Raw genomic sequence first — 12,461 nt, 5'->3', positions numbered from 1 at the left:
ACAGCTTAGATTATAATACATATTCACTGCATTCATACCCTTTGGTGATGATTAACATTGTATGCAAAAATATCATTGTGCAATATAGAAAGCTGCTTGTTCTCTGAGACTGAAAAATATCAGCACAATTGGAGTTAAATGCTATTTAAGAGATTTTCACCACATTGATATTTGCAACTGTGAAGTGTGTAAACAATTTCAGCTGTTGAGGGAGCAGGCATGTTTGAGCACTATGGGTAAGATACAAGTGGAAGCTAGTAACATCCAAACCGCAGAGTTGTCACATTAGTCTGCAATATCGCTAAGGTGTTTGAGTCAGAAGTGACATATAGAGCTGGTGCGCAGTGGTAGGCTTCTTGTTGGATGTGTGTGTGTGTGTGTGTGTGTGTGTGTGTGTGTGTGTGGAGAGAGAGGGAGAGCGAGAAAAAAAAAAGGCCATACATGAAACGCAAGATGGAACGACAAAGAAGTGATGTCCCCTGGAGTCAATGGGTGTGAGATCCATCTGTTCCTGGAGATCACACACACACACACACATACATACATACACGCAAGCATGCGCACGTGTGTCTTAGTACACAGAGTATTTTCAAGGCCTGAGTGTCATAAATCTGCCAAAACTAGAAGGTTCATTCTCAGCATATGAAACATTTTTAGGTGTCAGATAGCTCAGCAAACAGCCTGCGCCTGACAAAAGCACGAGGAGGGAATTATCCAGTCTGCTGAACTTCCTTAGACACAACACAAGTGTGTGATGTTCCCTCCAAGAAACAGTTTATGCTACCTCGCATGCCAAGTAAAATTACTTGCAGCTTCTGATGTTACAGCAATAAGTAGCAGTCAGCCAGTAATGTCTTTTGGCTCTGTGGTGGGCCGGTTAATGTCGACTAAATCACCTCAGCCTTAACCAATAACTCAACTCCACAGTGTTCTTCCAAAATGTCAGAGCCAGTTCTGAAGTCTAAGCCTAATTATTCTGTATCATGGATAGTTTATGTTGTTGGTCTCTCCTAGTTGCACTACTAACAGGCCGGGTAATACAGGCAACATGTGTGAATGCACACGTGTGTGTGACCATACGTTATATAAGCAGGAAAAAAAAAAAGTGTAAAAAAGGCAGGTGTACGTGTTTCACTGCTCATATGCCATGACTTCTCCGTGCCCCTGGTCCTGTCAGTCACCAGCTTCCTGTCTGTTATCTCCAATACAAACTGACGAGGCAGACAGGATAGAGAGGCTTAAGCTCTGAAATGATAAAAACCCAAGCAGGGGGAAACGTTTGCTGATGTACTCATGCATTTTTCTGTTTTTGCCTTCTGTTTCCGCTCCTAATTTGTGATTTTTGATTAATTTCACATACAGCTAGGTAGGTAGGCAGGTAGGTGTTTGTCTTTGGCAAACCGTGGTCTTGTCTTTTAAATTCTAATTAAAGTTTCCAAACTTTCCGACGATGCCAAAAATGTCGGAGTGAGTTTTGGGGAAATGCATCTATAAAGATGCAAATTAGATTGAATCCCTCCATCTGACGTAATGCTACAGCCATAAAAACCTCCTGGGTTTGAACATTTCCTTTAACAGTGTTGTAACAAGTAGATACATGACATGATATTGTCATTTTAAGTGAGGGTGTGTATTAGGATTCCTGTTGGATTAATGGGTTAGTGATGCTCCTATTTAGCAAAACACCAGTTGGTTGTTACAGGTTTAAAGTTCAACATGAACATACTTTCAGTAGTGCTTCTTCATTAATTATCTGGTTACGTAATTGTTTTTCATGCAGCTTGAGTGTTTGCGCCACTTGCTCTCCGGAGAGCTACTTTCTTTCACGCCAGCAATCATTTTAGAGAGAACGTCTCCTAATGGTCTGTCTATCAGCAGATGGCCGAGAGCTACCTGCCAGCTAGAGGGAAGGCAGGGCATCTGAGAGGAGAAGTAAATAAAGAGAGAGATAAAGAAGAGAATGGCCCAAGAACAAACCACATGACGTGCTGCATGAACTGAGTGCAAACAGGCTATTTTTTTCATCACTCACTCCTGCTTTCTGCTCACTGGTGTGTCTCCTGGGTTTAACTAGAGAGGGTTTAATTGAGGCCGGTCCTGTGTGTGTGTGTGTGTGTGTGTGTGTGTGTGTGTAGACTCAACATTAAATAAATCCTATTTCCCCATCTGCCTGCAAACAACACCTCTGTGCTCCACAGGGGATGTAGTTCTCTGGTTTTGCAGTATTTGTTCTGCCAAACACTTCTGCATACTGATGTTCATGTGATTGCATGACTTACCTTTAACCTCCGCCTACACACATACATACGCAAAAGCATGTGCACACAGAGCATGTTTGCTTACCACCATCTTGTTGAGGGAGACCCAGCAGTCAGACGGAAAGTCCTGCAGCATGGGAACCAGGAACTGGAGACAGCCATCCCAGTGACACAGCAGCAGCATCATACCAATCAGGTTGAATATTCGCATCACAGCGCTGGCCAGGTCATAGGTCATGTGGAAGATCTGTCAGGAGGAGAGGAGACGGGCAGAGAGAGGGTTATGAATGTGGAGAGGAGGAAAAGACAGAGATGGGTGTGTGAGGGGAATGAAAAATGTGTTTGTGTTTGTACAGACTGAAGTAAAATCTCAAACTGTTGTCTCACAAACTGCATGTAGCTCATTGTTGTACTGAGGAGAGACCTGGGCACAGTTGGCAAGTGTTATATTATGGTCTAAGTCAAGGGCATGCATGCTCTGACAGCACAGACCCTACATCACTCTGTAGATTGGACTTCATGTAAATAATGTTTTCTGGTTATTAAATATTGTATTTGCAAGATAAACTCATAATGACCTAAATCAAATCATTCAAAGTGGCATTTTAGTCCTTAACGTCTTGAACTACAAGCTAACGAGAAAGTTTGTTTTACTGGCAGTGGAACAAACTGGAAAAACATTGATGTATCATCATCTTCTAAAGTTCAACATGTTAGCATACAGATGCCTATTTTTACTATTATTTAACTGTGCACTCCCAATCCTGCCAGACTCACCGCGTCTGCCTAAACAAACTATGTTCATGTGGGCTAAATTTCCATTTCATTCAGTTCAAACTGCAACAGCACAAGCCAGGTTCTGGAGTGCACAGGAGTTCATTTTAAAGTCATCAGAGAGAACCTATGACGGCCCACTATATTGTTAATAGACTCATTTGTATACAAGTCTTGACTTTTCCATATATGATCTTTCTGAGTATTTCTAAACACTGACATTCCCAGGCTGTACTAAGTGATGTGTATGAATGCATGAATCACTTTTGTAAAAGCACATTGTTTACCCTCCCGAACATTTCCACACTTTGGATGTTATTTCTGTCTTACTGCTGCACACTACAAATATGTACTGCCATTGTATTGCTGGTGCAGCAGACTCCACAGAATAACAACATGCAGGCATTCACACACTGTGAATAGCAAACACTGAGGGTTACAGTGGAGAAAAGTTAGTTTCTAGATAGGCTTTGGCTGAAGTATCTCAACTTCCACAAAGTTTGATGCATGTTTATGGTATATTTTCAGATGCTGTGGATGCAAGTGGCAAACCTGAGTCTGCTAAAGTTGCTTATCGTTATATTCTAAGTGAACCACCAAATGTCTGAGGAATGTGAGGGTGACAATGGTGTCAGAATCATCCTTTAACCCCTGATTAAACAAATACAACACAAACATCAATACAGTTCCTTTGCTTTATTGTACGCACTTCCAAACATCCAGGTCAATGTATAGTATGGTTGCACTTTATCAATCCCAACTTTCATGAAGCAGGTCAGTATAGCAAGACTACATTGACCCAATATTGGTTAACTTTGTCTATAAACCTGTAACCCTATTCCTATGGAATAGGGATAACAGTTTCCACAATATAGATTAATGTCACTCAACTAAAGTAACATCGCTATATATCTCACCAGCTATCTTAACTTTTGCGTAATCTGAAGACAGAAAACCAGTTCATTGGCAATTAATTTCCCCTGACAATGACGTTGTCACACATTTCACTCTTATTTTGCTGATGAAATTTTACTTGCGCTTCACCCTCCATTGATTTCACTTATGTGTGGTCTTAAGTTTGCAAGGGAAAATGTAATGATTTCACCAATCCAAAAAAAAAACAAGCTGTTTTTTCTGTCATAGCTGTTCATGTTCCAATTGATTTTTCCGTGTATTTTGGAAAAACGTATTACAAAAAGGTATTTCACTTTAGTACCCTGTCTCGAAATCAGTCTTCTGTTGTATGTGGAAATGACGCTGATGAGACCAGTCTGAGTGATCCTAAACAGTAAAGCTCTGGACCAGAAAACCAACACAACCAGCTCAAAGGCACTGAAATGCTCCACGGAGCTGAGGGGACAATACAGAGTTGCATGATAATTCTTTGTGTGTTTGAAATGATAATCATTACCAATGGTACAATACATGTATTGATTAGTGTAATTTCATGTGGAAAAGCAGGCGGTGAGGAAGAGCTGCAGGGAAATATATGTTCAGCAAGCCAGTTTTTCAGTAGTGGGCTTCCCATTGCTGTATGTACTCTGAATGGTGAATGTAACAGGATGTACAATTCAGGCGTGCTTTATGTGATTCCTCCTCCATCTTCACAGAATAATGTGTAAGGCTGAGGCTCTACATTATAAGCGGGAAGGGAAAATGAATGAGCACAGAGTCTGAGGTCTGTACTCATTCATGATAAAACCTCATCAGACGCTGATGAAGCTTTGATCAGGAGTCCAGGCCGGCCACTTTCTGCTGTTTCTTACACTTTCTCCCTCGGGTGAAAAGGCTTATTTGTGTGTAGCTGGTGTTGTGGTCACAGCAGTGTGAACACGACTCACTCTGGCTTCGCTGGCTATTAGCCAGGCCTCGTTACCACTATGTGTGTCTCTGTATGAAGGTAGTGCAGAAGCCCTGAGAGGTAAATGAGAATTACTTTTTTTTTTTTTTTTTTGTGCAGAAAAAAAAAATGTCTAGGCTCATTTTCCTGAATGTTTGTTCTTGTAACACCCAGATCTAAAGGTAAAGTACAGTAGGTAGAACTTTGGGCTAATGATTACAGGGTTGGTGGTTAAATTCCCAGCTGCAACAAAAAATTTGCCGAAAAAAGCATTTTCTGAAAAGAAAAAAAAAGTTTTTTATCATCATAAAACGGAGAGAAAACTATTTAGATCAGACTTAGAAAACGATAACCAGATTTTCTTTCCTCAGTTGCCTCTCCAAGCTTCCGTAGGGTAGATTAACATGCATGTGTGCACACTGATGTGTAATCCTTGCTCAGCTGGGCCAACTGGAGGCTTCACTGAATTGTAAGCAAAAGCATATTCCCCGCTAGAGACAGAGAACTGTCCTGCAATGGAAGTAGGCCACATGCTAGTATGTACTGAGGAATATAATATACTGTATACATTTATGCGTAGTGGAAAGCCCTGTTTTATAGGCCAACTTGGTGGTTTCTTATATCAAAAACAAAGGCTCATTTCACTTGAGACAAGGGAAGCGTCCTACATGCGAACTAGGCCAGATACTCTTTATGTGTGTGTGTGTGTGTGTGTGTGTGTGTGTGTGTGTGTGTGTGGAGACATAAACCACCATCCTCTGTTGTGAGTTGTGAATTTACAGCTTGGGAGCAGCCGGGTTGGGACGTTTGGTGACTCATCCCGTCACCTAAGAGGCCTCGCTGCGCTAAACTGGCTGCTCACTTGTGTATCAAAACCTGCTCTCCTCCTCAAAACTCCAGGGTCCTTATGCGTCTTGTTAATTACAGCGGCGGTACAAGAAAGGCAACAAGTCTAACATATTCCTCCATCCAACCCGACCAACGCACACTGTACACTCCACCCGCCAATGTGCATGATTCTTGCTCATGTGGCCGAACAATGATACGTTTACCAAATCCCATGATTTTCTCTGACTTTATCTTGTGTCTAATTTGAAAATCAAGTGGTTTAAATGCCACTCGGAACCCCCCCCCCCCTTATCGGCTTTGGGTTAAAAATGCAATTCATCTACAAACCAAATGCCAGAGACACTACTTTCTGATCTTTTTTCTTTTGAAGACTTTCCTATAATGGCTAATGGCCTCAGCTAATTTGGAGAGGGAGAAAGGGAAACACACTGTGAGGCCCTGCCCTGTGATTAGGAAGCATTCCCATCATGATTAATGAGGCTCCAGGACTAATGTCGCCCCCCCACCCCCGCGCCCCCCAATACCAGAACAGCACCTGGCCATGTGTCACTGTCAGACCACAATCTGGGTCAAAGCACATTACTGTGACCACAACTCAGAGCCTGAAAAACACAGGTAAAGTACTTTCTGCTGCTCGTGGTGAAATGCACGCCGATCCAGGAGATTCAGATGAAAACATTTACAGAAAACTGTTGAACCCGATTAGTATCACTCTCATGCATACACTCCCGCTGCCATCCTCCTGGTATGCCAGCATGTAAAGAGCCTTGATACAGGCCTCCTGTCGCAGGAAATTGCTCTGGTTATTCCCGACACTGCTTATCTTTGCTTCTGTGTTGGACGCACAACAAACACACACACACACCAGTGTAGTCACAGATCATGTCAAAAACACATCCTGCTATCCCGCTCATTCTTTTTTAATGATGAGCACGGCCCTTTACCTTCCACTCAGCTGTCCTACAGCTGAGCTAAATGGTCAAATCATCACAGCACTAAGATGATCTTTTAGGGGAACCCCTGCTGCAGCGGGCTGAGCTAAGCTGAGCTGAGCTGAGCCGTGCCGAGCCGAGCAGAGGGGAAACACGGCCAGCTACGTTTGGATGGAGCTGAGCAGAGCAGGGCTCAGCTGAACTAAGCTGAGCGGGGCAGGGCTGAGTCCCAGCAAAGGAGCATTCAGCGGTGAGTGTTTGAATGAGTAATTAGGGTTCTCGTCAGGCTCAAATTACCACTCAGTAATCAGAAGAGCAGTGGTTATTTTCAGAGTGAGGGAACACACACTTTTGATTCATAGATGCGCAGTAGGTCCAAATAGGAATCCTCAGTTTACATACACAAGCATAGGCACAGTGGGGTTAATGTGTGTATTTGCATCAACCAGTCTGTCAGTGTCCATTTCTAACCGTTTGATGCTTTGACTGGTTGAAATGGCACAATAAAGAATTATTTAAAAAATAAGGAAAAGGCAGCTCGTAGGCAGTCATAAGAAGTGAAAACATAATCAGCATCCCCAGTGGTTGTGTTCATTCCTCGGAAAATCCCTTTCCACATTCCCACTGATAAGCACAAATTAATTTTTCATGAAGTCTTGACTTCATCAGTACGCCGGGTCATGATGGGCTCTTATCCAGCTATCGGGCTTATTGCCGAACAACACTGTAAAACCTCATTTATTTGTGTGTCAGGGAGTAATTATACAGAGGAGGATTCTTTTGATATACAAACGGAATTACTTGTGTACTGACATAAACCACTGCACTGGAATCCAATATTGTTATAATTAATTAGAGCACAGTTAGACTAGTCTCTGCTTCTTCTTTTTTTTTTTTATGTGTTTCAGTGTGGCGGGGAAGTACGTCATGTCATAATAACCAAACTACAGCATAGGTTTATGCTGGAACATCAGCGATCTTGTTTCCTTCACGGATGATGGTGATCTTGCTTCACTGCGCCGCCCCTCTCTTCATGGTAACTTACATAGACTGTATATAAAGACTATACATAGACTGCATATGAAAACTGTACTTAGAGTGAATATAAAGTCTACATACAGTCTGTGATTACATTATATGCTTCAGGATGTACAATTAAATGTTGAAGAAATGTTAATTTTTGCAACAGTAGCAGACATTATCTTACGTAGCCTGATCAAAACTGGATTTTTAAAATCAGACAGTATACAAAATCTGATAATGACAAACTACTTTGTCCGTATAGTAATATTTTCACCATACACAATTATATTGACACACATCCCTTAGATTTGTCTTAAGAAAAATGTGACAAAGCTGCACACTAATTGGGGCATTTCGCAGTAGAAAAGTCAACTTGTCACTGCCCCCTGGTGGACACATTATGCAATGGAGACACTGTTTGTACATTTTTGTAAACCTACTTTGGAATTTTGCACAAGCTGATTATAAATGAATGTGACTAGATCCAATGTTATAAAACAAAACAGGAGGACAGTTTTCCCGAAAGTTTTCATTTTTGTGTATTTAGTAAGATTTCTGTTTGAGCTGAAATTTGATTGCATTTTTATTTGAAATATCAATCAGACCAATATATGAACAGGCTGATATTACTGGCAAATCCTGCCTCATCAGATGTGCAGTAATGGATGTGTTAGTATCTGCATATATGATATAAATACAAAAATGCAAATATCAATAGCAGTACAAAGTGAAAAGGGATTTTTTGTTGTTGTTGTATTGTTACCCCTCAGTATTTTCTGTACATATCTATTTTTGTTGGCGGTTGTTATGTAATTTACTGTGTTTTTTGCAGCTGTCTTATTATACTTATGTTACTTATTATTGTAAGAAAATAGGTTTTAACATGAATTGTACAGCACAATTCTTGAATTATCACCAGGCATGTTTGTGATAGTCGTGTATCATCACACATCAGTCAGGTCACAGATACTCACAGCTGAGCATATGGCTCAGAGAAGTACTACAGCTTCTAAACACAGCACACGACATCAAACTGTGGCGTCTCTTGTTATTCTGTGCCTTTCCCTTGTGCTGTTGTTGGCTTTGTATGCTCACTGTGTGCCTACTTTAAATATGATCATAAAGATGAGTTGTTTGTCCCTGTTATTGGATCATAAGTGATGAATCGCAGCCTACCTCCTCCCACTGGTGGATGTAGCGGATGAGTCTGGACAGTCTCAGCAGCCGCAGCAGGCTGAGGATCTTGGTGAAGCGGACGATGCGGAGCGCCCGGGCCGTCTTGTACACCTCCGAGTCGATCCCTTTCTCCACGATGAGGAAGATATAATCCACAGGTATGGAGGAGACAAAGTCCACCACAAACCAGGTCTTCAGGTACTTCTTCTTAATCTTCTCGGGATCGAGGATGATCTCGGTGTTGTCCTCGAACACGATGCCAGTCCTGAAGTTCAGCACCAGGTCCATGAGGAAGAAGGTGTCAGAGACCACGTTGAAGATGATCCAGGGCGTGGTGGTCTCGTCCTTAAAGAAGGTGATGCCCACTGGGATGATAATGAGGTTGCCCACCATGAACATCAGCATGGTGAAGTCCCAGTAGAACCTGGCAGGTTAAAACGGTGGAGAAGAGGGTCAGAGAAGTGAAAGAAGTGGGTTCTCTAGCTTTCTCTGGATCATTAAGCAATATGTTCTCAAGTTTCCAACACACACACACAGAAAACACCTCCACTCCTAAACATAATGACATACAGCTGATCTTTCATGCTTTTTTTTTAAACTGAGTGCACTGTATCTTCTCCTGGTGAGGTAGCTTACACCATGTGGCTCAAGACAAGGTCAAACCAAGGGCAAAGCAGAGAGACAGGAATAAAACAGGAAAGATAAGCCGGGTGCAGCTCGTTCCAAATCAAAGAACAACGGACAGTAAAGCCACAGACAGACAGACGTCTCAGCAGCTACCACAGCTACCGTCCTGTTGTTTACATCGTGTCCAAAACACAATGCATCCATCACGACCCAAATCTGAACCTGTAGTTGAGAATTCTGAGCACCGCATTGGACGAGCGACACCGCTGAGTTTCATCAACAGATTTAGTCAGAAAATCAATTGGCAAGTATTTTGATGATCTTGAGCAAATTTTCAAGCACAAATGCCAAATAAACAACATTTGAAGATGTGATTTTTCACTATTTTTACGATTTACAGACCAACCTATAAATAACTGGAAGACTAATCCAAAACAGAAAGACTCCTTTATGTTTTTGTTGTCACTGTTGTTCAGGAAGCCGAAGTTACACTGCTGTCAGATCAGATCAAAGTAAGCGGGAGCCTGCACAGCAAAGGACTGAAGAGTGTTGCTGAGTTATGACTTGAATCCTCTCTGTACCAGAAAGCGCCCCGTGCTTCAGTTTTCGAATGTTCCTTGGCATAACTGGCCACAAAACTACTGCTCGATGAAAATCGTGTTATAAGATTTTGATTGCTAAAAGCTCAAATCTTTCAATCTTTGGGTTTATCGTCAGACAGCTGCCGTTTGGAGGAGCTGTCCCTGGTGCTGAAACAGATGTTCAGACACATGCCAACTTAACCACACAACTTTTCCAACTTTGCATCAGAATCAACTCATCCAACAAAGCCTTTTCTGCAGACACACACACACACACACACACACACACACACACACACATCTCGCAATGTGTAAACAAGAGCTGCCCAGAGACCCAAATGCATTCGTTTAACCAGATGGTTCTAAGTGCAGCCTCCGTTAAATCAGTATTCCTCTGAGAAATTAAAAAATATATATATCTTCATCTGTCCTTTAAATCTGGGAATATAACATCTGATCTTCTTAAAACTGCTCTCTCCTCTTTAGTCATGTTCAGCTGGCATCAATAAATTATTCTCAGCTTTCATAATGGACCAAATTCTCCTTTTAGGATTGAAGTTTTTCCAGGATGAAAATGTTTTAAGCAGGACAAAAATAGATGCATAAATATTTAACATTATTTGGATTTATTCAGGTTGCTATTTGTATTTTATTTTAATCTTGGCTACAGCTAAAGTGGTTTCTATGGGAGTGAATTCTCTTCACCAAGTGCCTGAATAATCTAGTATGTTTTTAGACTTTTCTCACATGAAGTTGGAGAGAGGGAACCAGACAGCATCTCTTTATGAACCTCACTCAGTTTGGCCCGTACCTGAAGTCGCTGTACGGGTGGATGATCCAGTTCCCCGCTGACTTTACGCGCTCTTGCTCCTTCTCCACCGCCTTCTGGCTGCCGAACATGCGCAGGGAGAATTTGTTAACTCCGGGCTGAAGCATGGAACTAAACTGCCGCTGCATGTACGTCTGATTCCCCCTGCAGTCTCCATCATCCGGCACGATCTGGGAGCCATCCTCAGCTTTGGAGAACGTGACAGAGTTTCTGGACTGCTGGCTCGGAGTCTGTCCTTTACTCGTCGGGGCGTTGGAGAAGGAAACTCTGGAGTCCTTCTTCTCCATCATCATCGCCGCCGCCACCGTCTTGACCTCGGCCCCCGGCCCCTGAGTCAGGGACCCCGCTGAAGTGACAGAGCCGTCCATGGCTGCAGACTCCCCCTTCCCGTCTGCAGCTGCCGCTACTCCATCTGCAGCTGCCGCTACTCCATCTGCCTGCTTCTCCTGCCTGGAGATGAGAGAGGAGAGGCTCCCGGAGCTGGTCGGGTCCCTTCTACAGTCTCCGTTTTTGTTGCATATCATACCGCTGGCTCCGTCTCCTGTCACTCCTGTGTCCCCTCCGCAGCCGAGCTGTGGCTCTGAGCCGCCGGCAGCATCCCTGTGGCACAGCAGAGCAGAGGCTGTGCTGCCGCTGGCGCTGACAGGTGCGGAGTGCTCGTCGCGCAGGAGCCACAGCTCGTTGTTGTTGGAGTTTTTGCGCGCAATGGACGCGGCTCCGCCTCCTGGCGTACATTTATCCATCTTGGTTCCTGCGCTGCTCCCGTGGTCCTCGCATCCGGCCGAGCTGGTCACACGAGGGGGTCGAGGCTGCTGGAATTTGGGCTCCTCCTCGCCGTCCTCCGCCTCGTCCATCACAGGCAGACAAAGACAGACAAAGAGCACCTTGGACCTGGAGGGACTGGGCGGCGGCAGAGGGAAGGACTGTGGAGTTCACAGCAGCAGCAGCAGCAGCAGCAGCAGCAGCCCTCTGCTCTCCATCCACACCACTTTAGGACAGGAGCGCACCGGTGGCGTTGCTATGGCTGCAACCTGGCTCCTGTTATTGTGTGTGTGTGTGTAAGAGAGAGAGAGATGACAGCATTACCCCTGGGCTGCACACCATCCACAGGTAGCTTATGCTGGAGAAACTATGTGAACAAAAAGAGCAATGCCATCAAAGCTGGACACACCCAACAACCTGACTGTGTGCTTACAAACAAAACTGTTGTTTAGTTATCAAGGAAAGCCACGAACATGTATCACTAAAACAGATGAATAAACTCACCGAAAGGAATAGCAGGGCAAAGGTGACAGATGAAGGTCACAAGAAACCACCGAGTTCTCCATCTTTTGTCATCCACGTGTTGACCTCAGGTAGATGGAGATCAGCCAATGAGCTGCGCCGCCACGGTCAGATGATCCACGGTGATGCTAATAGAGCAGCTCTCCTCACTAGGTGGGGACTGTGTATAATTGGCGCCTGCCTGTTGCTTTTTTTCCTGCCAGCCTGCCAATGTGTACGTGCCCTGTTCTAAGTGCAATGGCGCCACCTTGTGGTCAAATGTGCAGATTGCAGACAAACCATGACCTC

General features: G+C 43.6%; 1 protein-coding gene across 1 annotated transcript in view; it reads right to left on the bottom strand.

The window, feature by feature from the left end:
• hcn2b (hyperpolarization activated cyclic nucleotide-gated potassium channel 2b) overlaps positions 1-11,743 on the bottom strand; it is a 44,146-nt gene extending 32,403 nt beyond the window's left edge. Inside the window, exons 1-3 of the mRNA XM_070832542.1 lie at positions 10,872-11,743; positions 8,853-9,276; positions 2,344-2,505 (exon numbers count right to left, since the gene is read on the bottom strand). Coding sequence (XP_070688643.1) covers positions 2,344-2,505; positions 8,853-9,276; positions 10,872-11,743 — 1,458 coding nt within the window. The remainder of the gene's footprint in view (positions 1-2,343; positions 2,506-8,852; positions 9,277-10,871) is intronic.
• Between the last annotated feature and the right edge of the window lie 718 nt (positions 11,744-12,461).

The sequence above is a fragment of the Pempheris klunzingeri genome, chromosome 6 (assembly GCF_042242105.1).
Source record: "Pempheris klunzingeri isolate RE-2024b chromosome 6, fPemKlu1.hap1, whole genome shotgun sequence".
Classification (NCBI taxonomy): Eukaryota; Metazoa; Chordata; class Actinopteri; order Acropomatiformes; family Pempheridae; genus Pempheris; species Pempheris klunzingeri.
The sequence above is the reverse complement of the archived record's forward strand: the minus strand, read 5'-3'. Positions and strand labels throughout refer to the sequence as shown.